The sequence below is a fragment of the Emiliania huxleyi genome (genome assembly GCF_000372725.1).
Source record: "Emiliania huxleyi CCMP1516 unplaced genomic scaffold EMIHUscaffold_79, whole genome shotgun sequence".
Taxonomy (NCBI): Eukaryota; Haptophyta; order Isochrysidales; family Noelaerhabdaceae; genus Emiliania; species Emiliania huxleyi.
In genome coordinates, this window is record NW_005196094.1 from 20,193 (window position 1) to 43,603 (window position 23,411).

The 23,411-nt window shown below is 67.2% G+C and overlaps 9 protein-coding genes across 9 annotated transcripts; 3 read left to right on the forward strand and 6 right to left on the reverse strand.

Moving 5' to 3' along the window:
* Positions 1-197: 197 nt before the first annotated feature.
* On the reverse strand, positions 198-1,031 carry EMIHUDRAFT_218345 (hypothetical protein; the record flags this gene model as incomplete). Its single annotated transcript, XM_005759804.1, has 2 exons — positions 198-874; positions 938-1,031. The coding sequence occupies 2 exons, from the start codon at positions 1,029-1,031 to the stop codon at positions 198-200; spliced, it is 771 nt and encodes a 256-aa protein (XP_005759861.1).
* A 4,340-nt stretch (positions 1,032-5,371) lies between these two features.
* Positions 5,372-5,793, reverse strand: EMIHUDRAFT_218347 (hypothetical protein; the record flags this gene model as incomplete). Its single annotated transcript, XM_005759805.1, has 2 exons — positions 5,372-5,536; positions 5,611-5,793. 2 exons carry the CDS (start codon positions 5,791-5,793, stop codon positions 5,372-5,374), a joined length of 348 nt encoding a protein of 115 aa, XP_005759862.1.
* Positions 5,794-9,289: 3,496 nt separating this feature from the next.
* Positions 9,290-10,983, forward strand: EMIHUDRAFT_106485 (hypothetical protein; the record flags this gene model as incomplete). Its single annotated transcript, XM_005759806.1, has 2 exons — positions 9,290-10,375; positions 10,582-10,983. The coding sequence occupies 2 exons, from the start codon at positions 9,290-9,292 to the stop codon at positions 10,981-10,983; spliced, it is 1,488 nt and encodes a 495-aa protein (XP_005759863.1).
* A 632-nt stretch (positions 10,984-11,615) lies between these two features.
* Positions 11,616-13,258, reverse strand: EMIHUDRAFT_68512 (putative aminotransferase; the record flags this gene model as incomplete). The annotated part of the gene is made up of 4 exons (XM_005759807.1): positions 11,616-12,059; positions 12,188-12,352; positions 12,385-12,532; positions 12,561-13,258. The coding sequence occupies 4 exons, from the start codon at positions 13,256-13,258 to the stop codon at positions 11,616-11,618; spliced, it is 1,455 nt and encodes a 484-aa protein (XP_005759864.1).
* A 770-nt stretch (positions 13,259-14,028) lies between these two features.
* EMIHUDRAFT_438525 (hypothetical protein) lies at positions 14,029-15,288 on the forward strand. The gene is made up of 2 exons (XM_005759808.1): positions 14,029-14,430; positions 14,547-15,288. The coding sequence occupies exons 1-2, from the start codon at positions 14,062-14,064 to the stop codon at positions 15,162-15,164; spliced, it is 987 nt and encodes a 328-aa protein (XP_005759865.1). The 5' UTR covers positions 14,029-14,061; the 3' UTR covers positions 15,165-15,288.
* Positions 15,289-17,716: 2,428 nt separating this feature from the next.
* Positions 17,717-18,515, reverse strand: EMIHUDRAFT_218353 (hypothetical protein; the record flags this gene model as incomplete). Its single annotated transcript, XM_005759809.1, has 3 exons — positions 17,717-17,765; positions 18,009-18,432; positions 18,482-18,515. 3 exons carry the CDS (start codon positions 18,513-18,515, stop codon positions 17,717-17,719), a joined length of 507 nt encoding a protein of 168 aa, XP_005759866.1.
* Positions 18,516-19,251: 736 nt separating this feature from the next.
* On the reverse strand, positions 19,252-19,821 carry EMIHUDRAFT_218354 (hypothetical protein; the record flags this gene model as incomplete). Its single annotated transcript, XM_005759810.1, has 1 exon — positions 19,252-19,821. One exon carries the CDS (start codon positions 19,819-19,821, stop codon positions 19,252-19,254), a length of 570 nt encoding a protein of 189 aa, XP_005759867.1.
* Positions 19,822-20,857: 1,036 nt separating this feature from the next.
* Positions 20,858-21,969, forward strand: EMIHUDRAFT_438526 (hypothetical protein; the record flags this gene model as incomplete). The annotated part of the gene is made up of 5 exons (XM_005759811.1): positions 20,858-20,947; positions 21,020-21,170; positions 21,312-21,556; positions 21,628-21,659; positions 21,730-21,969. Coding segments are annotated over 5 exons (732 nt in total), but the record flags the coding sequence as incomplete, so codon positions are not given.
* A 352-nt stretch (positions 21,970-22,321) lies between these two features.
* On the reverse strand, positions 22,322-23,288 carry EMIHUDRAFT_68516 (hypothetical protein; the record flags this gene model as incomplete). The annotated part of the gene is made up of 2 exons (XM_005759812.1): positions 22,322-22,453; positions 22,533-23,288. The coding sequence occupies 2 exons, from the start codon at positions 23,286-23,288 to the stop codon at positions 22,322-22,324; spliced, it is 888 nt and encodes a 295-aa protein (XP_005759869.1).
* Between the last annotated feature and the right edge of the window lie 123 nt (positions 23,289-23,411).

Sequence of the window (23,411 nt, forward strand, 5' to 3'; positions counted from 1 at the left end):
AAAAAGAAATACGGGGTTGTGTGAGGTTCCGACTGCACTCCAAGTGCTCCAACTGCCAGGGCTGCCGGCACGGCCTTTCATTTTCCGGCGTCGTCAGAGCGGTTTTGCTTTGTCCAAGACGCCCTCATGTCAGGCCGCCGGCCCACCGGCGCGGCCGAGGACGAGCGGACGAACCTCCCGCCAGCGCCTCCCGGGCCTTACTTTGCCGCGCCCTTCATCCGCTCGAGCAGGAGCTTGGAGGCGGCAACCATGTCGCTCGCCGGTGGCGCCGTCGACGTCACGCTCGGCCGCTGCACCACCGCATCGAGCCACGTCGCCAGCCGAGCCAGGCCCAGGGCCTCGAGCATCGAAGCGGGATCGTGCTGCGGCCGCAATGCCGGCAGCACGCGCATCAGGCGCAGCGCGAACGGAGCGCACGCCTCCTCGGCCAGCGAGAAGCTCTCGCCGAAAAAGAAGGGCCCGTCGCCGTCTGCGTACTCGCAGAGAAAGGCGTCGACCGCCCGCATGCCCTCCTCGAGCGCGCGCCGCGCCTCGGCCTCCGCCTCGCTGCCTTCCTCAGCGCGCAGAAGCGGCATGTAGGGCATGGCGGCCGAGTACCGGTCGACGAACAATCGGCATGCCGCACGCCGCTGCGCCGAGCGCGCCTCCGAGGCGGGCCAGCGGTCCTCGAGGTACTCACAGATGACGAGGCTCTCCACAAGAGGCGGAACCCCTCCGCCGAGCTCCTCGAGGATAGGCACCTTAGCTCTGGAGAGCGTCGGGTGGGGCGAGAAAGCGACGGCTTTTGAGTAGACTTGCGTGAAGTTGGCGGGCTTCTCCGCCAGGTTGACCGCGCACCGCTCGTACGGCAGACCCCGCTCCTCGAGCGCGATCGCTGTGCGGTGCGCATAGGGTCAAGACCCGGACGTCCAGAGCCGGAGCTGCGCGGCCGAGCCACCGCTCAGGCGAACAGCGGCGCGCGTAAGGGCGCCGGCGGCGGCAAGCCGTGGCGCGGCCGTCAACGTGAAGGTGGCGAGGAGCATCCCTATCATTGAAAGTAGCAGAGGGGTCGGACCACACGCTCTCCGAATGGGATTTTCTGCCCTGCCCCTGTCACGGCCCCGCCTGCCTCCCGGAGGCCCGCCCGGCCATGCAATCCGCCGCCGGACCGCCCGGCGGGTCCAACCCGAAGCGGGCGACCGGCCGTTCGCACCGCTCGGCCGACGGGGCAAGCCCCGCGGCCCTCGATCGCTCGCCCCGGGAAGTGGCCCGACCGGCCCACGCGCACGGCCTGGCCTCTACCGCCACTTTCGGCGGCGCAATCTGCGCCTTCATCGCTCTCTGGATCGTCCTGGCACCCATCGGACTCCTCCCGACGGTCGGCGGCGCCCACTCCGTGCACTTTGAGTCAGACTCGCTCTTCGGCAGGCACGCTCTTCGGCAAAAAGTCGCCGCCGGCTGTCCACGCCGAGCCAGCCAGTTGCCGGCTCGCACGGCAGCCTCTTCCTCTCGACCAGCCTCAACTTCGACACGGTCATCATTTTGTCGTGCTCGTTGCGAGCCGGGCGGCGGTCAAAGTTTGCCCAGACGAGCGCTAGGCGATAGTCCCGTCTCTGTTCGCCCTGTGCATGTCAGGCCAGGCTGCAGCGGGGCACGACCATCGTGCTGCCCTGTTGCAGCCTGACGTTTCCCACTGTGCACAGCCGCCAGAGCACCACCACCGCCCGGCATCGTGTCACGGCGAGCTCCTTCTGCACCCGTTCGCGAGGCTCTTGCGCTGGCACACTTCGGCCTTCCGCTGCTCGCGTTCGGCGAGCTCTTCTCCGCACTCCTGCCACGGTGCCGTCGCCACACACCTTCTGGCCGGCCTGAGCCACGCGGACTCGACCTCTCTCCCTCTCTGGTGCACGCCACGGGCCGCGACGGCTGCTGGCAGCCGGCCGGCGTTGCCGGCACAGTCGAGCTGGAGTATCCGCTTCTTGATGCTTCTGCGGTCAAGCTTGACCTTATGTGACATGATATGCCACAATACTGCATGCTCTCACCCCTCAAAGTGTCGAATTTTTGTTTAGTACTGGTGACCCGACACCACGTGACACCGGTGGCCCGATAGGACCGTGTGCCTTTCTTCAAACGAACAGGCTTCGAGGTTCGACAATCGCTAAAAGCTGCTTTTGGGGCACCGCTGCGACTCCATTGGGGATGCCTGAGGCCACCCCAAGCACTCCCCAAGCCTTACGTGGACGAATTCAACCCTACTTTTTGTTCGTCTACCCACATTAGCAACTTCGTGCTCATGTCAACGCCACGCTAGCCATTCAACCCCGCCCCCATTGGGGGCGGGGCCCTTCAAGGGCCTAACTCTAGTACAACACATATGAGCAGCGGGATTCGGTACTTCAGGTTGGTATAGTATCATTGCATCCTTCTCGAGGGGGTATCAAGGTATGCTCTAGGCCTCTGTGGGGACTATCTCGGCTGGGTATCAAGGTATCATCGGCGGCCGCGCAGCGAAGCGATAATTCACACCTCGCACCGAGGACCGAGCCCTCCCGCATGGTCCGCCCCGGTATCATTCAAACTCTTTGCGCTTCCGCCGTATTCGCGCGCCATTAGCGCCCTCCTCGCCCAGCGCATTGCTTAGTGGTGCGCTCGCCTCCCTCCTGTGCGACGCTCACTCGAGCGCGTTGTCTGTCTTGGCGCGCGCGCAGGCAGCGCGCGAAGAGGTGTGAAGAGGGGGGTCGTGTCCGGTGTGAAGGGTACCCACCAGGGTATCAGCGTATCCTCTAGGGGCCCAATGCGGGTCCTCTCAAGAGGGTATCAGGGTATAGCCCTGGGGTATGATCTGGGATACAATGATACTATACCAAGCTGAAGTACCGAATCCGGGCACCACAGCGCACTTGCAAAAGAATTTTGCAACCCCGAACGCCCGCACGACACTAGGCGGCTCGAGAGCTTGCCGCGAGGGGCGGTCGAGGCCTCCGTTCGGCTGATGCGCGGTTACAACCGCACGGGCGAGTGGCCAGAGCCCATCCTCACCAGCCCTGCCCCGCAGCGCGGCCGCTCGCCAAGCCCCGTCGATGAGTGGTCAGATGGTTAGTGCCCGAGAGCGAGGGGTCCGGGGGGGAGCACAAACATAACAAACTAAAAATCTCTCTCAAACATAGGACGCCCAGCCTTGCCCTCGTGCCGCCGAGTGCATATCCTATGCGAGAGAGATCCCCTGTGCCCTGTGCCCAGCCCTCTCCGCGCGGCGATGCGCCCTCCCCCCTCGCTTTTGCAAAATCCTGCAAAGGTGGGGACGTGTCTGTCCTCGAGCTCGACCCAGCCCTAGCTTGGGATGTCCGTTGTATTTATTTATTTATTACACTAGGCGGCGGCGTCGCAGGACGAGGCAGAAGAGAACGACGCGACAGAGGAGGAAGTGACAAGGGAGAGAACGACGAGAGTGGGACGACCGCGAGGTGGCATGAAGGTTGCAGCGAGAAGCGGCGAGAGACTGCGAAGAGAGATAGGAAGAGGCAGACTCCCTAGGGTGGGCGACGGCTAGCGCACCACACCCCTCTCCTTAAAATCCCTGTGTGGTGGCGGCGTGCCGTCCTCCCATCCCTCCCTTGGGCTGTCCGTTTTCTTTCTTTCTTTCTTTTAGGCACGGGACTGGCGCGCACTGGCACTAACACAGGTACAAAAAGAATTTCCACAGGGGCCTGATCGTCCTTCCAAAATCCTGCTCGTGCAGGAGGGGACCCTGTCCTCCTCCCGTCCCTCGTTTGACTTGTCTTGTCTGTTTTCTTTTCTTTACACTAGAAGCGAGTCTACACAGCTCACAGGCACGGGACGTTAAGAAGTGGCCCCGCGAGGTGGGATTAGGACCGTCCTTTCAAGATCCTGCTCGTGCAGGTGGGGTTGCTTCTCGCTTTTCTGCTCCTGTTTCTGTCCGCGGCTCGCGTCCACCTTGTCGCCTCGAGACCCTGGCCATCACTACGCGCGCGACGCCGGTGCTACTCTCGCATTTCAACCATCAACGGGACGAGGGTGCAGGGAGGGTGGTCCAGGGGGTGGTGGGTACCCTGTGAGAGGCCCTGTCTCGAGGTCCTCGGGAGAGGGGCTGCTGAGGTTGGAGTTAGAGGTCCGCGCGGCATCGTCTGTCTTCCACCCCCCCCCCCCCCCCCAAGGGAGCACCCCGGAGCAGCAGGATGATGACGAACCGGGAGATTGAGCGAGGTATCATCAAAAAGTTGGACGTCCTCCTTCGGTACCACATGCCCAGCCGCGCTGTCAAAGCTGTCCTCAAGGGTGGGTCGGTGGCGGCCGCCCTTGGTGGCCTCGCCGTCACGTTCGCCTCGCCAGCCACGGTCGTGCACGCCCAGGCCGAGAAGACGGCTGCCGGCACGGCTCCCGCGCAGGCGCAAGCCGCCGACGTCGCCGAAGACGTGGCGCACTTCATGGAACACTTTGGCCGCACGGCTTCGCCGTGAGGGGGGGGCTGCTGGCGCTGCGAGGACGTGTGATCGGCCCTCTCCACAGGTCGTCAGGCGCCGGCAGCTTTGGGCCATGGGTGGTGCGTGATTCTCGTGCTGCTGCCTGCAATGCGGTCATGGCTCGTCCCCGGTCGCGCTCATGCGCGGCTATCTGCGCGTGACCATCGCGCGAGGTTGGACGAAGCACCCACTCTAATCCATCGTGGCGTGATGTGATGCAAGCCAAGCCAAGGTGCCTCTGGTTCGTCACCCGTCTCACTCTGACCCGTCTCTGGAGAGTCTCGCACCCTACCAGCGGTCGGCGCGTCGGCCAGTGGTCGCAGCCAGTCGCCTGTTGCCCCTGTTTTGTTTTTGGCTTTTCTCGGTCGCGTTCCACCTGAGTAGAAGCCTCCATCGACGGAGAGAAGGACCGCGCCCGCCGCACACCGGGCGGCTGCGCGCGTCGTTCGCGGCGCGGGCCGCGCGGGCGCCCGCGTCACAGGGGCGGGGAACCCGCAATTGAGATGCTGAGGCAGGCATCTGAAATTGCCCAATACGATTTCCATTCTAATCTCGATTGCCTCGAGCATCCCAAGATGCATGAAGCAATTCAGGATGCGCAACAGCGCACGGCGTCGGCCGGAGGCATGGCCGGAGGCCAGCTCACGAGGCGGGGCCCGGCCGGCGCGGTCGGGGCGGGCGCAAAAACCGGTCTCAGACACATACAGCCGCGGCAGCGTACGAGTAACACGCGCACCCCGCGGGGATGGGGGCCAACCGCACATGCGTCGTGCGTTTTGGTTCAAAAAGCATGTGCTGCTTAAATGCGGCTGCAGAGGGAGTACCGACTGCAACCTCGAGACGGTGCGGCGTGCCGAGGAACCCTGCCGCGCCACTATTGCTGTCGGGAGGAAGTATCTAGGGGCAGTCTACTCGATTTTGAGCACCTCGAGCGTGAAGTCGAGCGTGCCGTTCGGCGGGATTCCCCACGCAGGGAAGCCAGCCGCGCCGTAGCCCTCGGCGCCCGGAATAATCACTTGGCGCTCCTCGCCCAGCTTCATGCCCAGGAGGCCCTGATCCCAGCCCTTGATCACCTGACGCGCGCGCCAAGGCTCAGCGTGGGCTCGACGGGAGAAGTCGCGAGGTAGGCGGGCGCTGCCTGCCCCACGCCGGCCCGGTAGGTGAACGGGTTCTGGCCAGGATCCTTGGTGGACCAGAATTTCTTGCCCGACTCCTTGACGACGCCGGTCGCGTGCACTGTCACCGTTGCACCCTTGGCCACCTCAGCGCCGCTCCCCTCCTTGAGGATGTTGAAGACGGTGCCGTTGCAGCCCGGCGCGGGAGTGCCCATGATGCTGTCGTGCGGGCTGACCTGCAGGTAAGGGCGGCGTGAAATGGAAGGGCAGTGTGCACGGTGGCAGCGGCGGCTGTGATAGAGCGCTGCGGCGGCGTCGGACGTACGGGCAACGGCGTCGTGTCAGGGAGCGTGCTCGTCGCGGCGCCTTGCCTCGAAAAAAAGAATTTAGCCGTCCCGACACCCTGCAATAAAAAATCCCTCAGGCCCCGTACGACCAATTGAATGATGGTGCGCTCGCTCGCCCCGCCCGTGCCCGCGGCGGCCCGCGCGCGCGCGCGCGCGCGGTAGTAGGAGTAGGCTGCGGGTCGTATCACGCCGGTGGTTCACCACCGGTTGCTGATCCTCGGGAGCACCGATCGACTGACAGCGCGCGCGCACGCCAGATCCAGAGCAAGGCCAGCCTGCCAGCGCGGCTAGACGAGGTGCTGCCCGCTGAGGCCCGAGCACGCGAGGAAGCGCGAGACGGGGCGGCGTGTGTGTGGGTCGCGTGTGGGCCGCCCGGCGAGCAAAACGACTGGCGCCGCGCGCGTCGCGTGCGTCATGCAGCAAGGAGGGCGGAGCTCGCAGGATTTCCTGATCGAGGAGCCTGACTCGCAGGAGGGCCTCTCGAGCATGGTCGTGGACGGGGTGGAGGAGGCAAGCTCGCAGGACACCCTGTCTGAGCAGCCCGACTCGCAAGGCAGCTTCTCGAGTATGGACCTGGACGAGGAGGGCGAGGCGGAGAGCGGCCCTGCGCCTGACGAGGCGGGCGAGACGAAGGAGGGCGACGGACAAAGTCGCGGCGCAGGGGGTCCGGAAAGCGGCGGGGCTGGAGGGGGCGGCCCCTCCCCGAACCTCGCCCTCGGGCGTGTCAGAGTCGTCGGCCAGGGAGGCCGGACTCCCGCAGGGCACCTTCGGGTGGATCTCAGTAGAGCCGGCAGGCACCCCGAGCTCGCGACGCCCTTCACGACTGGAAGGGCCAGGGAGCGCACGTGCTTTGATCGCAGGGGGCACCATGGAGGGTGCACCTGCGCCACGGAGGCACTCCGGGCGGCGTATGCAATGTGGGGGGAGGGCCGGGGAGATGCTGCCTCGGCGCGCGCTGCCGCGACGCGGCACGGAGTCGACCGGGCCACGCCGGCGAGGGAGATGCGCTCCAGCGAGGGTCGCGTCCTTGAAACCGCCGACGCGTTCCTGGACGACAAGGCCGATCGACTCTGGAGGACACGGTCGGCGGCGCTTCGCGAATTGGCACAGAAGGTTCGAGACGGCACGGATCTTGTGCTCCTATGCGCGGGTAGGATTGAGTCCTGTCACGGCGATCTGCTGAGGAAGGGGATCCTAGCCGACGCGGCGCAGCTCGAGGCCACCAGCAAGAAGAAGCCGCGCTCCGACAAGGGCAAGCCGAGGGGTCCTCGGGGGCCTAGGGCCGACTCGGTGGAGACGGCGGCCCGCATGGGGGTGCTGTCGACCTTCTACCTCCGGCACGCTTATGGACGGGACAGCCCGGGGCTGCATGAGGAGGACGGGGTGCTCTCCGCGAATGGGGGGGTTCTGTGTGCGGGGTGCGGGGAGGAGGCGCCCGGGCTCGGGGCGCGGGACGGGGAGGGGGGAGGCGGCGGTGGGGGCGGCGGGGGGCGGGAAGGAGGGGGCGCCGCGGGGGAGCGGGGGAGGAAGAGGGGGAGGGATCCGACTGAGGAGGAGGCGGTGGGGGTGGAGGGTGGGGAGGAGGGGGGCGTGTTTGGGGAGATGGGGGATCGGGAGGGGCGGGTGGAGGAGGGTGGCTCCTCCGGGGGAGCGGGGGGGAGGGGGGTGAAGAGGCGAACTCCGAGGCGGAGGGAGCAACCGGCGCGCAGCCAGAGGGAGTCCGGGCGGGTACGGGGGGAGGCTGTCTGAAGTGATCCGGGTGGCCTGGGCGGACTTCGGTCTCTGTGTGTATAATACGTCTACGTGTTGCTGTGAGTCTTTGTGTGTGTAATACGTCTACAAGTTGCTATGACTGCAGTCTTCGCCCATCTGAGCCCCCCCCCCCCCTCCTTTGCGCCCCCCGCCTCGAGCGCCCTACCCCCCCCCCCCCTCCCTTCCTCCCTGCCCCGCCCCCGCCGGTTTCCTCTTCTCCCCTTCCGGCCCAGCTCCACTCATCCCTCTCTCGCCTTCTCCTGCAGGTGCAGGGGAGATACGAAACGAAAATTGATGGGCGCTTGCCCATCCCGGAGTGGTTCGACCCCACATAAATCCGAGACGGTGACGGGATGCTGTCGTACGGTGGTCTCAGGCCCAGTGAGGTAGTGCATCTGACTATCCCGGATCCTGCTGAACAAGCTCCTCTTGTAGCTCGATCGGTCACACCGCCATCGCCGTCGGGGAGAGGGGGGACGACACTGCTTCGGCAGCGTGCACCTCGATCCTGTACCATGTTTGTTATGACCCCCCCCAATGAACACACCAGTGAGGGTGGGCGAGACGATCGAGGGGTCCCGTACCATGCGGAACCGACCCTATCCAGTGCTCAAGTGCTCAAGGAGGGCGGAGCTGCGCCGAAAGGCGAAAGAAGCCGCGAGAACAAGGGACCGGCAGGCGGCGGCGGCGTCGCAGAACGAGGCAGAGGAGAGCGACGCCGACAGAGGAAGAAGCGACAAGGGAGAGAACGTAGAACGACGAGAAGGGGGCGACCGCGAGGTGGCACGAAGGTTGCAGCGAGAATCGGAGAGGGACTGCGAAGAGAGATAGGAAGAGGCGGACGCCCAAGGGTGGGCGACGGCTAGCGCACCACACCCCTCTCCTTAAAATCCCTGTGTGGTTGCATGCTTGCATCCCTCCCTTGGGTTTCTGTATCTTTCTTTCTTTCTTTGCAACCCTCTTTCCCTGAAGTGTCGGCCGGGTGTAAGTCTCTTGTTTTAAGAACAAGGGAGCGGACGGGGTGGAACCCCATTGGTTGTTGAGGTACAGTGGGTTGCGGGCATCAAGAAAACAGGATTGCGCGGCACGCCGCCGTTTCTAAGCCTTTCCACAGCCCTCATCCACCCCACGCCGTGGTTTCTTAGCTCCCACGGCCGGGGCACTCAAGCCAGAGCGCCGGCGCCCGAAGGATTTTTAGGTACGAGGTAAGCTAGCTACGGTCCGCGAGGGCGATGCCAGAGTCTGCCGCCGAGCGAGTCGGCTCTCTGTCTGGATGACGGGAAGACGCACACACGCCTCCATTCACTCCATCCACTCAGTCTCAGAACACCGCAGACTTGGAAAGTGACAAGTGCGCGCGCCGCAGGCGAAGAGAAATTTTGAGTGAGCTGGGCCTCCCGTTCACACTCGTGTCTGGCCTTTTCTCGGGGCCGCGCCTGCGGCGCGCCGTGGTTTCTTAGATTTTTGCGGAAATCGCTTGGTAGGGTTTCTTAATGGTACGTTTTCTTAATGCCCGCAACCCACTGTAACCAAATGAAACGAAAATAAAGCGAAGCGCCCGCCGCGCCGCGCCGCAGCAATCTACCGCGTGCGGACTGCCACAAGCACAAGCATGCGAGGCCGCACCGCGCCGCCGCGAGACGGTTTCCGCCCTGCCGCCGGTGGGCGGGGGCGGCGCCGGACCGTGGACAGCAGCAGCAGCTCCGGCAGCTCGTCCTCCGAGGAGGCCGAGTCTCTGGCGGCGGCAAAGCTGGAAGGGCGGCGGCCGGGCTCCGCGAGGGCAGCGGTGGTGCGTGCCGCCGAGGAGCGCGGCGCGGCCGAGGCGGAGGGGCGCGCGGCGGCCGCGGCGCAGATGGCGGTCGAGCACGCGGTGCGAGAGGCGCACGAGGCTTGCCGCCGCGAGCACGAGCGGAGCATGGCTGCCATGAGCCAGAAGCACGCCGCGGCGCTCGAGCGGATGCGCGCCGAGTTGCAGGCCCTCGAGGAGCGCGCCGAGGAGACGGGCGCCGCCCTCGGCGCGGCGACGAAGCGCGCCGCCTCGCTCGACGAGCGGAGGGCGCAGGCCGACGGCGATGCGGCCGCGCTCCACGGCCGGCTCTGCGCCGCAGAGGAGGAGCGAGACGCCGCCGTCGGCGCGCTCTCCGCCTCCCGCGCGGAGGCCGAGGGAGCCGCCGCCGCGCTCGCCGCCGCCGAATCGCGCTCCGCCGAGATGCGGCGCGAGCTCTGCGAGCTGCGGGCGCGGCGCGACTCTGCCGAGGCGGAGCGAGACGAGCTCGAGTGCGCCGTGCTGCGTGCGCGCGACATCTGCGAGGCCAAGGAGGCGGAGGCGGCGGAGGCGCGCGCGCGCGGCGAGGCGGCGGCGGCGGCGGCGGCGGTGGAGACCGAGGCGCGGCTCGGCGCCGTCCACGCGGCGCAGCTGCGAGCGGCGGCGGCCGAGGCGGCGGCCGAGGCGGAGGCGCGTGCGAGCGACGAGTACGGGAGGGCGATTGGAGAGGCGAGCCGCGAGCGCGTGGCGCTGCGTGCGCGTACGGCGGAGGCGGAGGAGCAAGCCGCGGCGGCGGAGAGGCGCGCCTCCGCGGCAGAGTGGCGACTGGAGGAGCGCATGCGCTCCGCAGAGGCGGAGGCGGCCGAAGCGGCGGCGGCGGCCGACCGAGCGGCGGCGGTGCGGCAGCGCGAGGCGGTGGTGGCGGCGCTCGAGGTTGCGAGCCGCGCGCAGCAGAGAGCGGTCGAGGCGGCCGAGTTGCGCGCCGCCGAGGAGGCGCTTGGGCTGCCCCTGTCTGGCTGCCCCTGTCTGGCTGCCCCTCGTACGGGCATTCCTCTCGGGCCGTTCCTCTCGCGGACGCCTCCTCTCTCAGGCTCTCCTGCGGCTCCTCCCTGCTCACCCGCCTCCCTTCCCCGCCCCAGGCACGGGCGGCACTCGGCACGGCCCTCGCGGCCGCCGAGGAGGCGGCTGCGCAGCGCCAGGCGGCGGCAGTGAGTGCGGCGCTCGAGGCGGCGGCGGCGCAGGCGGCGGCGGCGCAGGCACGCGCCGTCGAGGCGGCGCTTGAGGCGGCGGCAGCGGCTCGGCGGGCGGAGGGAGAGCGCGTGTCGGCGGCGGGCAGGGCGGCGGCCCAGGCGGCGGCGGAGCTGCCCGAGGAGCGGGAGGCGCTCGCCGCAGAGTTGGCTCACATGCAGATCGCGATCCGAAACGCGGTGCGGAGAGAGCCGGCTGGCGAGGGGGCAGCCCCGCCGTCCCGCGCGGCCGCCGTGCACGCCGAGGCGATCAAGTTCGCGCGTACGGGGCGGAAGAGCACCAGCGTAGGGTAGTTGTCGACCCCGACCGGACTGCCGTCGCTCGTGCGGGTTCGTCGTGTGCAGCATGCACATGCTCATGGTGTGCAGGGGTCCTCGCGACGCACAGCGGTCGTGTACTGCTATGGAAGCTATGCTGGTCGTGCGTAGATTAAGCGTCCTCTCCTGGGGGCTACGATGCGTTTGAATGTGTAATCATGTCACATGTGACGATGTGTGGCGTCTCGTAAAAAGAGCACCGGGGCCGGCGCAGCTCCTGGCGTCTGCACGGCCCTGCCGACGTCGCGCCCGTTCCTCGAGTCCTCCAACTTCTTCGAAACACTGGACCTCGACAACGATCTCTCATACTACTCCATCGGGACCACCCTATCGCGCTAAAGTGTAAAGACCTATATAAGAGGGCGGTTCAGGATGCGCACTTCACCTCTCCGCGGAGAAATGCAAATTAAATTCTTCAGTTCGTTAGTCGTTATCAAACTCTCTCCACCCCAACGCGCACGACGGGCGCGGGCGCCGGGAGCGGCAGGGGGAGCGGGGTACTAAGTGACAAGTGTGTCTGGTGGGTGTGAGCTGTGAGTGTGTGGTCTGTGGAGATGTGCTGACTGCTGTGTGCGCGTCGGCGTGGCCGTGGGCTGTGTGGCCGGCGGCTAGTCGCTCCTCGCCCCCTCTGCATCGCGGAGCAGCGCCGCGAGCCGCCGGAGCGCCTCGTCGATCTGCTCGGGCGACGCCGTCGAGTAGGCCGCTCGCACGTACGGCGACGCAGAGCCGCACGGCATGAAGGACTGCCCCGGCACCAGCAGCACCTTGGCGTCGCGCGCCTTTGCCGAGATGAGAGCGTGCGAGTCGTCGACGCCCCGCAGCCGCATCCAGCAGAACATGCCCGCCGTCGGGACGGACCAGTCTGCGAGCCCGGCCAGGTGGCGCTCCGCCGCGTCGATGAAGACGTCGCGCCGCTCCTTGTAAAAGTCGGCCACGCCGTCCATGTGCGAGGCGAAGCCGGCGGACGCGTCGCCGCCGTGCCGCTCTGCCCACACGTCGAAGAGCGCTGCGACGAGCGCCTGCGCCACGCCGCACGTGTGCAGGTTGCTCGCCTGCGTGTGCAGCTCGAGCCGCTCGATCAGCGCCGCCGGGCCTGTCGCCCAGCCAACACGGGTCAGGGTTAGGGTTAGGGTTAGGGTTAGGGTTAGGGTTAGCGCCGGGCCTGTCGCCCAGCCGAGACGGGCTGTGAATAGTATAGCTGTGAATAGGTGTAGCTGTGAATAGTATAGCCTGTCGCCCAGCCGACCCGGGCGCCCGAAGCGAGCAGCTTGGACGTCGAGTCGAAGCGCAGCACGCGCCCGTCGACGTCCATCGAGAGGAGCGACGGCGTGCGCGCGGCGCCAAACTGCAGCCTGTTCACAAGCAGACGCCGTGCACACCACCGCTGCGCCTCCAGAGCACCATCCACGCCAGAGTTGCGCGCCAGTAGTACGGGTCGTCCTCCAGAATGATCAGGCCGTACCGCCGCGCGACCGCGTACAAGTCGCGCTTCCGCTCCGCGTCGAGCGACGCCCCCGTCGGGTTGCTCCTGCGGAATTGCGCGGACGCGTGACGAACGGGCCCTGGCCGCGTGGCCCAAAAAAGAAGGGGCCGCGAGCCCGGTCGGAATCGTGTAGAGCACGCGAGGCCGGCGAGCCCCTTCGCTGGCCTCGTCCCACCCGGCCAGCACGGCCTCGAGCGCCGCCGGCTGCAGCCCGGCGCCGTCGCACGGCACGCCGACGAGCCGGCAGCCGAGCGGCTGCAGGTAGGCGAGCGAGCCCGAGTACGTGGGCGACTCGACGAGGAGCGCGTCGCCCTCGACCAGGAGGGCGTCGAACGCCTTGGAGAGCGCGTCGGCGCTCCCCGTCGTGACGCAGAGCTGTCGGTCCTCACTCGCGCGGCCGTGCTCATCGTCCTGCAGCCGCTCGAGGTGCGCCACGAGCGCGGGCAGGCCCTGCGTCGGGCTGTACTGGAGCGCCGCCTCGAGAGAGGCTCCGCTCAGCTCCACCGACGTCCCATCCGTGAGCTCGGCGGTCAGCTTTGCGAAGGGAAACGTGGACGGGTTGGGCATCCCGCCACCAAGCGAGATCATGCCGGGCATCGCCACGAGCGGCTGCAGCGCGCGAATCGCAGAAGGCCTGCGGGACCGACTGCGGCGAGTGAGGTAGGAGGCGTAGTCGATGGCACCGCCGACCTCAGCGGCCGCCGCCGTCGAGATCGCGGCCGAGCGCGGCAGCCGTGGGCGCACGGCGACGCCCAAGCGCGTGAGCATACCGTGTACTTGCTTCGGCAGAAGTGAAGAAAAACCAGCCGTGCTGGGAATAGGACCGCCGCAAGCGGCGTGGAAGGAGCGGTTGAGCACTAACTCCGAGAGTAGAGGGGGCGTTCTGCAGTTTAAGGGGAAACCCGGTACGCGGGGCTAACCCTCGGACCCGTGTTTATTTTACGGCCCTTTCTTTCCCTGCGAACGCACACCCCCCAGGGCTTGCCGCGCCATCCTCTGCATGTGCTCATCGTTCCCATCGGCCCGTCGTTGTGCGACGCGTCACGGCGCCGAGCCTGCCCTTCTCTTGCCCTCGCGCTTCTCGCCTCTCGGCGCAACGTCGCTCGCGTTGTATCCTGCGCGCTCCAGCTAGGGGAGATATCGCGGGAATTCTCTTTGCAGGTGTTCCTGTGTTAGTGCCAGTGCGCGCCAGTCCCGTGCCCAGTGTCGTGCGAGGGAGTTTTGTTGTAAAATTCTCTTGCACGGCCCGTTTCTAGGCAGATTGTGAATGAGCTTGCCTGCGGCCGAGGGCGATCGAGTGCACGGAGCTTCGCCGTCCTCGCAGGAGTCGCTTAGGCGCGGCTCCCGTGGTGTACCTGTGTTAGTGCCAGTCCAGTGCGCGGCCGGTCCCGTGCCGAGTTAGTCTGCTGCCGGGCGTTTTTGTGCCCCACAAGTAATTCTCTTTGCGTGTACCTGTGTCCAGTGCGCGCCAGTCCCGTGCCCAGTATCTGAGAGGACAGCGGTAAATTCTCTCTGCATGGCGGCTCGAAAGTAAAGGGCGCGGCCGACACAGCTCGACTTTCGCGTGCACAATGCAGGTGAGCGAGTCGGACGAGCTGAGACGCCTTCGCGCGGAGCTGGAGTCTGTGCGCGAGGAGCGCGACGCCGCGCTCGCCGCGCTCTCCGTCGCCGGATCCTCCGGCGCGTCCTCGAATCGGTCGACTTCAGGCAGGGCCTCTCTGCCCCGGCCACTCTCGAGCTCTTCCCTGACGAGCGGCGCGGGTGGGGCGAGCTATGCTGTTTCCAACGCCTCGTCCGACGGCGTGCTGTCCACGAGCAGGTGCAAGTTTGGCCTGCCCACCGGCAAGCAACTACTTGGTGGTAAGAGTATGCGGGCTGCGCCTTTGCCTGCAGCCACCTTCGAGGTCGAGCCCCACGAGCTCGTGATGCCCGGCACGCAGGCCTGCCCCCCACCCCCCCCCCACCCCCCCCCCGGCCCGGGTCAGTGGCACCCACGTGAGCCTGACGCGATCCAACTCAGCCGCAACGGTGCCTCTCTACACTCTCTTCCGCTCAGGCGCTCCTCATCGCCGGCTGGCTGCTCAAGCTCTCGTCGCGCGGCCGGTGGCAGCGGCGGTTCTTCGCGCTGGCGGGCTCGACCCTCTTCTACGCCGACTCGGAGCCGCGCCTCGCGGTCGTGCCCAAGGCTTGCGCGCAGGCGTGGCGCAGCTGCGTGCGGCAGCTCCACCCTGCAGACGCTCCGGGCGGCGCCCGCCACGCCTTTGCGCTCGCCGGGCAGGAGAAGGAGGAGCCGCTCTACCTTTCCGCCGGCTCGGAGGCGGACCGGCTCGCGTGGATGCGCGCCCTCTCCTGCAGCGCATCGGCGGCGCCGTGCGACCCCGGCCGTCTCTGCGACCTCCTCATGCTGCGGCAACGGCAGGTCGACGGTCTCGCCGCTATCTGCTTCTCGCCCGCCCTCGCCGACGACGACCGCGGCTTTGGCCACCACGCCGCCCCGCTCTACGACTTTCGGCGCAGCGCGTCCGCCAGCGGCCAGCACCCGGCGCACTCGGCTCCCGGAGACGAGGACCGCCCTCGCGACAACCCGCCGCTGGACTTCCTGTCCCGCCTCCCCGGGGGCGGCTGCCTGCTGCGGTGCGTGCACCAGTTCAACAGCCAGCTGAACAGCCTCTAAGGGGGCTAATCTGGCCACCGGCGACCAGGGAGAGAGCTTGCGAGGACCGGCTGTGTGTGTCCTAAATAGTCTTAGTTCTAATCTTTATTTTAATATGTATGTACAAAGAGAGACGATTTAGGTTTGGGGCAGAGCGAGTGGGCGAACTTTTCGGCGGTCGTGCTTTTCGGCGGTCGTGGAGGTCGTGGAGGTCGTGGAGTGGCGAGTCACGCTCGGGCGGACAGCACTGATGCCGTCGCCGGACGCGGCGGCGAGGCACACGGGCGCCGGCGTGGCGCGTCGGCAGGCCCACCACGAGCGGATGCGCGACGAGCGCGCTCGGGAAGCGGCCGCGGGCGACGCGGAGCTTCCGCCGGAGGACGACGCGGTCGAGATGGCGAGCGCCGTCCACGTGCTGGACAGCGTGGCGGAGGTGGCCCGAACTACACCCTGCTGCGCAGCAAGGAGACGAAGGCGAAGCGGCGGAAGCGACAGCGCGAGGATGCCAGGGCGGCGCTCGACGGCCACACTGTCCTGCCCACCGGATCGCGCCTCGAGATATTCTGCGACAGCGAGCGGTGGTACCCTGCGACCGTCATGGCGCGGGAGGAGGACGGGGACGGACGGATCGTGCACGAGGTCGAGTACGACGGCTACTCGGATCGGCGGTGGTGGCACATGCTGGACGACGAGCGGTGGCGCGCCGTCCCAGAGCAGGCCGGCGCGGGCGCAGGCGGCGCTGCCGGAGACGGGGATGGGGATGCGGCGATGGACCGCGCGGACGGCCAGCATGGCGCCCGTGCCGCGGGCGCCGCCGAGGCGGCCGAGGTGCGGCCGGCGCCGCCTCCTGTGCGCCGGGGTGTGCGGCGCAGCGCGCTGGCGGACGCCCTCGAGGCGGAGGATGACGAGCAGCGGGACGAGGCTGCGCGTGGCGATGAGCGGCCGATGCTAGCGCCCCACGGGCCGGCGCTGTCGGCGCACCTTCGGGTCGTGCGCCTGCGGCTGCGCGAGTTCCTGGCGACGCAGGCCGCGGCGGGGAAGAGCGTGCCGATGCAGCGGACGGCTCTCGGTCTGCACCCGACGATGCGGTGGACGATCCGCTTCGGCAAGTGGCTGGCAACGACGCGAATCACCGCGCCGCCGAGGGCGAGCCGGTGGCACGCGACCGAGCGGGGCGACGCGCGGGACGAGGAGCCGACGGTGCGCACGGGTCGCGGCGAGAACACGATCTACGTCGCGCTGCAGCACATGAAGAACCACGTGTGGCGCGAGATCTGGCCGGCGATGCCGGGCGACGCGAGGCAGTACTGGCGGCTGGTGACCAACCAGGTGATGTCGCTGTACGACGGCGGCGGCGGCGGGATGAAGGACGCGGCGGGAGCCGCCGGCCGGGCGGCGGGCCGCGAGGCGGCGCGGGAGAGCGCGTCGCACGGGCAGAGTGAGGCGGCGCAGCGGGCGGCGAGCGAGAGGGCGAGCGCGATGGCGAGCCGGCGGACGATGGCCGAGCTGCGCGAGGCGACGACGAAGCCGTGCACGAGGCAGCACCTCTTCCAGGTGGGAGAGTATCAGATGCAGGACACGCAGCTGATAGAGCCGTTCGAGGTGAACGTGGCCTTCATCATGAACGCCTACTTGTGCTTCGCGCGGCAGACCGGGTGCCGGCCGGGGATGGCAGTGAATGACGCGGCGGACGCGGCCGATTCCGACAGCCACTGGCGCGCGTCTCCCGCCGAGGGAGAGAGAGAGAGAGAGAGAGAGAGAGAGAGAGAGAGAGAGAGAGAGAGAGGCGACTAGGACGGCGGCGTTGGCGTACGATGGGGCCAGATGACACTGAGCCGTGCCGCTCGCCGGCAGGCACGAGCTGCCGCCGCTGACGATGGGCGACCTGTCCATCGCCGCGGATGAGCTGCTGCGGGGACTCGGCAGGGCGGGCGTGATGACCGAGGGCGACTTCGAGGCCCTCATCCGGATGGAGGTGACCTTCGCGCGCAAGAAGGGCGAGTACTACGCGTGCTACGAGTTCGGGACGGCGATCACGCCCGACTCGGACCAGATGCTGCGCATCGGGACGCTGGCAATGGTGCGCCTGCTGCTGCGCTGCGGAAGCTTCAGGGCGTGCTACTCGAAGCTGAGCGAAGCGAGCGCGGCGGCGCTTCGTCGCAAGGTGGCCGAGCCGAGCGGGTTCGCCGGGCTCGAGCTGGGGGACACGGGCTACGAGACGCTCCCGGCGCTAGTGGCGGCGTGCCGAGCGGATGGCTGGGTGCTCGACAAGGCGGCCCTGGACCGGCCTCTGTTCCCAGGCGTCTATGTAACTTGTACCGTATTTTTAAGGGGTGCGTCTCTCTAGAGAAGGAGTCACCTGAGGCGGACTGGCGCTCCTTGCGGTCGGCGGTGTCGTGACCGCGGGCTTTAGCCCCGGGGCCCGCGCCAGGGCAGGCCGTGACGTGCGCCGCGGGCCGGAGAGGAGAGACGAAGTCGAAGCGCGTGAAGGAGAAGTCAGACGATGTGAGAATCAAGTACAGACGACCACAAGAAAGACATAAAAAATCATGTAATTTTTTAGGTACATGTATCTATTTTCTCTCTCGTGTAACGTCGCGAGTGACCGCGCGAGACTCGGTACTGCGAGAGTCCTCGCTCTCCTGTCGTTGCGGGCCGCAGCACTTGCGCGCCCGGAGCTGCCACCCGGCTCAGCCGCGCCCGCCCTTGCCTCGGCCACCGGGGCTTCCCCGGCCGCCCTTCATGCCCTTGCCCTTGCCCTTGCCGCCTTTGCCGCCCTTCCCCTTCCCCCCGCCGCCCTTGCCCTTGCCCCCCTTGCCGCCCTTGCCCCCGCCGCCGCCCGCGCCCTTTGGCTGCGACAGGAACCGCTCTAGCGGCAGCAGCTTGAGAGGGTTGATGAAGAGCTTGTCGCCCGGCTTGAAGCTGGTCGCCGCGATGCCCGACGCAACCTTGACCGAGAAGTAGCACTCGGTGATGGTGCCAAAGATCTCGTCCACCTTGCCGACATCACTCTTGTTCTCGAGGTAGATGGGCGCGTTGAAGTACGGGATCTGTGGTGGGTAGGGATCCGAGGTGAGCGTGGGATGTGTGCGGGCTTCGCGACGGCCGTGAGGGGGCAGGGCGGCAGCTGGGCGCGCCTTCTCGTTGGTAGACTTGACAATCATGTCGCCCTCGCACGGGTGCACAAACGTCCCCATCTCGAGCACCCTCTCTGGCGGCCCCTCGTCGTATCCGCCCTTGCCGCCCTTGCCGCCCTTGCCACCCTTGCCACCCTTGGCGCCACCCTTGCCTGCGGGGAGATGGGTGCCGACGCGTGAGCGCAAGCGGCGGACACACACGCGACGGGCGAGCGTGTGCGCCTCCAAAGCCCATGGCGAAGACGCGGAGACTAGAAGAAACTCGGTGGAGCTCAAATTTTGCGTGGGCTAACCCTAGGGAGTCCACCGTGCTGCGAGCCTGTCGCTGTCCCTTGTCAGGAGCAGGAGAACTAGGAGAGCGCAACCAGTAGGAGGCCCGCGCCTGCCCCCGTGCCGCCGGGTGCAACCTGTCCTATACGAGAGAGGAATCCCTGGGACCCTGTCGTGTGGGTGAACCCTGCCCAGCCCCCCTCCGTGTCGCGATGCGCTCCCCGCTCCCGTTCCCCTGTGTCCCTGATCGTCCTTACAAGATCCTGCTCGTGCAGGTGGGGACCCTGTCCTTCTCCCACCCCTCGTTTGGCGTGCCCGTTTTATTTTTTTGGGGGGTCTGGGGACCACCCTGATCCCTGACCCTGTCGCCTGTGTCCCCCTCTGAGCTCTGTCCTTCGTCTCCAGCCCGCACCCTTCGTTTGGTCACCTCCGTTTGGCGTGTCGGTTTTATTTACTTTGGTATGTCATGCTCATGATGTCTAACACACAGACACACAGAAACAATCTAGAGCTGTCGGCTGTCGGCTGTCGCTGCCGAGGACCGCAGGCGGCAGGGGCAGGCACCCCCCAGCCTCGGCGCCTGAACACTGATGTGTAGTCTGTGCCTGCTGATGCGATATCACAATGGCATGCTCAGAATGCGGCTGCCACCTGGCGTTTGAGATGTCAATATGTGCATGCGCGTGGGGCTGAGCTGTGACTCATGCTGGCACGGGGCAGGGAGCGAGGCCGAGGGCGACAAAAGAGGGAGGGTGCGATCTGGCGCTCGTCCTGGCGCGCTTTCTGAGAGGCTGTGCGACCTCGCCGCTCTTCTCGGGCGTCCCCGACTCCCGCGGCCGCTTATTCTTCTCCGGCGATCCTGGGAGCTCGGCCGGGCGCTGCAGTTGCCTCGCAGCGCTGGCGTCGTCGAGCCTCAGCATGAGACGCTCGCACGCGTCGAGCGAGGAAGAGCAGCCCTCGGTGCGGGACGCAAGCAGCACCGCCCAGCGAAGGGCGGCACTCGCCTCCTCGGCTATATGCTCAGCGTCGATCGATAAGCGCACATCCTCCGCCCGCTGCCTTCCCGCAGCCCGACCCGCGGCGCCAGCCCAGGACGGCAGCTCCGCCTGGTGAGCGGGTCCGACCTGGATATTGCCGGGAGAGTCGAGGTCGCTCCGCACCAGCCGCCCGCTCCGCATATTCCTTCTCCCGGGATCAGACGTAACGATGGCGTGGAGTCCGGCGTGCCGGTCGGGAAGCGTGCAGCCGAAGAAGCCGCACGTGCGTTGCATGCGCATGCTGCCGGTCCGGATCAGCCGCACGGCGTGTAGCTTGCTCGTGCCGGAGAGCCGCTGTGTGCGCAGCGCCCACAAATCGCTGTGTCCGGCGAAGATGCGAGGACGCGCTGTTTCTTTTTCAGTGTATGTAGCTCTTACGAACAAACCCGTAGGTGAACTGCTGAAGGGTTTGCGATGAGGAGCGATCCGAACGTGGTTTTCCGGTATTTTTCAGTGCGAAGCTCAAAGGGTTGAGATGAGGAGCGATCCCAGTTCGGATAATTCTTTTTCGCTCGCACGGCTCTCACCTTGCGCCAGCCTGCCTCTCTCGCCTGAGGTTCCGCTCTCTCCCTGGGCCGCCGCCGAATCCCTGCGGACTGCGTTTGCTCTCTTCGGCACAGAGCTCGCCAGAGTGCGCCTGTCGTCAATCCAACCCTTGGGCCATACATCGTCAACCCTTCCTAACAACGCACACACATGCTCTGGCTCGCTCTCGCGTCCCACGCCTTCCTCTCCGCCTCGCCCTCGATTCGTGCGCGCGTTGCTCCGCCGAGCATCGCCGCGACCGCCGAGGCGGAACCGGTGCGGATGCGTGTCACCGTGCCGGCCGGCGTGGCGGCCGGCGATCCGCTGCACGTCAGCACGCCAGCCGGTGAGCTGCTGATCGTGACCGTCCCCGCCGGCCTCCAAACTGGCGATCCCTTCGATATCCTCGTGCCGGCTTTGCCGCCGCCGCCGCCGCCGCTCTCGGCGGCACAGGCGGGCGGCGGCGACTTGCCGCTCGTGCTCAGCCGGGCCGAGCTCGAGCGCTCGCAGCTGCCTGCCGACGCGCCGGAAGCAGGCCGCTTCGAGGAGCTTCCTCTCGGGCCGCAGCTCGAGCCGCGCGGCAGCATCGGGGAGCGGCTCGGGTGCGCAGAGGGAAGCAGGCCGCCTCGTCGCCGCGATTCGCCGAAGCCGTGCCTTGCTGCCTCTAGGCGTGGCGCGTGCATCCTTCGCGTGCCGGGCGTGGTTAGCTCCGATGAGGCGGCAGCGCTCCTCTCCGCCGCGCTCTCAGCGCGCAGCGCGCAGGTCGAGCGGAGAGGGAAGCCGCCCTCGCGCGGCCGCGCCCGGCTGCCCGTCTCGGAGCCGTCGCTCTTTGGACGCGCTCGCGTTGGGCGCGGCTCGCGGCGGCCCTCTGCGGCGAGCTCTCAGCAGCGGTGCCTGTTGACGACAGGCGACAGCGTCGAGACGTGCGAGGAGGTGCTGCTGCGCGTGCTCGACTTGTGCGACGAGGCGATGCCCTCGCTGCACGAGACGCTCTTCGCGCCGAGGGAAGGGTGGCAGGAGAGGCAGCCGCGGAACGCGCAGGGCTCTCAGCCAGAGGTGCCTCCTCCACCCGACCTAAACTCGAACCAAGGACTCAACTCGAACCCCAACCCCATACCCAACCCAGGTGCCTCCTCCACCCGACCTAAACTCGAACCAAGGACTCAACTCGAGCCCCAACGCCATACCCAACCCAGGTGCCTCCTCCACCCGACCTGGCCGAGCGCTGCCCGAGCTTGCGAGACCTCTACATGGCCGCCGAGCTGGAGTGGTCCGAGGGCGAGCCGGCTATCAACGTCTACACCTCCGACGGCTACTTTGGGGCTCACAAGGACCACTTGGCCCTCACCGTGCTCATCCCACTCACCGCACCGTCGACCGACTTCGAAGGCGGGGGCACCGGCTTCTGGGCGGGAAACAGCGCCGTCGGAGAGGACCCACGAGGGTCTGAAACTGCGGCACACGCACACCGCCGCACCCGACGCCACTCCCGAGCCGTCGAGGCTGCAAGCGTAGGCCTCCGGACCTCGTCCTCGCCCCTGCTGCCGGCCGCCACGCGCCCACTCCTGCCGACGGCGCGGCTGGGGCGCCACTTCAGCTGCGTGCCACTGCACGTAGGCACGGCGCTGCTCTTCGGCGGAGACGTGACGCACGCGGGGCTGCCGGTCGCAGGCGGGCTGCGCTCCGTCTTCGTCGCTTCTTTTTCGACGCGCACCCCCGCCTCGCCGCCGGATCGTGTCCACGGGCTGCAGATGGCGCCGTCAGTCAGCCCACAGTTTGGCGGTGGGTGAACAAAACTGTGCAGCGAAGAGCAGGCTACGGCTCTAGGTAATTAAGGTAAGGTAAGGGCATGGGTAAGCGGGGTGGGCGAAGTGCGCCGACTTTCGACTTCGACTTCGTTTGGTTTTTTGTGTGGGGGTCGTTCGTCACAGGTCACACAGCGAGAGAGCGAGATACTGAACACACCGGCGTCCACCGCCGACACACGTACCTTTCACACAGAACGCTCGCTCTCTCACGTCTCAGACGCCCTCTCGGTCGGCTCGACGCGACACGCGAGCCGACCGGAAGGCCGTCTCCGCACAGTCACAGACAGAGAGAGCACGGGTCGTCTACCAATCGCGTGTGTACAGTGTACTCCGTCGAGTCTCGAGGTGCGATCGCTCGGCTGTGACGCTCGCGCGGTGCGCCGTGACACGAGCTCGGACAGCTACTCGACCTTCGCCGGCCGAGCAGGCCGGCCTGGCAGGAGGAAGTTTGTGTTGGCCACATAGTGGCGGTAGGCTGGGTCGGAGCCCCACTTCTTCTCGCCGGCGCGGTCCACCATTGGCGCACCGGATACCTGCAGCACGCACGAGTGTGTGCGCAAGGCTGAGTGCGCGGGGCTGCGGAAGAGGGACGCTTCGGGAGGGCTCCGCGACCCGCAGCAGCAGGAAGGCGGTGAAGAGCGGCGAGCCCCAGGCGCCGAGGAGCTGCGCGTCGCCGGTGCTGAGGAAGGCGGACGTGGCCGCCAGCGCTTGCGCGGTCCACATCCCAATCTCGCCGCAGTAGTTTGGGTGGCGGCTGAGCGCCCAGACGCCGGTCGTGATGAAGCGCTCCTTGTTGGCGGGGTCTGAGCGAAAGGTGAACTTTTGGTTGTCGGCGGCCGCCTCGAGGAGGAAGCACGCGAGCCAGAGAGCGAGGGCGACGGCGTCGAGCGGGCCAGCCGGTGCCGCGTCGTCGCGCGTGTTGAGCAGCAGGACGGGGAGCTGGATGAGGCTCACCCAGCAGGCCTGGATCGTCCACGCGCCGAGGAAGGTCAGCCAGCACGGCTTGAAGGCGTCGAAGCGGCCGTCCTTGCCGTCGCGGGAGATGCGGAGAAAGAGAAAGGTGCCGAGCCGCACCATCCAGACGAGGCTGAAGAGCGCGCTCAGCAGCTGCCGCGGGCTGCGCTGGCGGGCCGGCGAGCAGAGGGCGTACGCGACGACGGCAAAGTGCGTGGCGCTGCCGCTCAGGTCGTAGAACTTTTCCGACCGGAAAGGAAGGCCGTGGACGAGAAAGACTGCGAGCTGCACCGAGAATGCGAGCAGCGTGTGGTGCGAGAGGCCGAGAGAGCGGCCGACGCCGACGAGGATCGCGCCGCCGAGAGAGTTGGAGATTGCGCCGCGCAGGTAGAGGCGCCACAGCGGCGGCGACATGCCTCCGGCAGAAATCGCGGACCCAGCAGCCACCCGGCCACAGCGGCGGGGGAGAGACAGACCGGGGACTAGGATTTCTTTTTAATCGGGGTTTGGTACGCATTGCTATCACTCGAAAGCAGG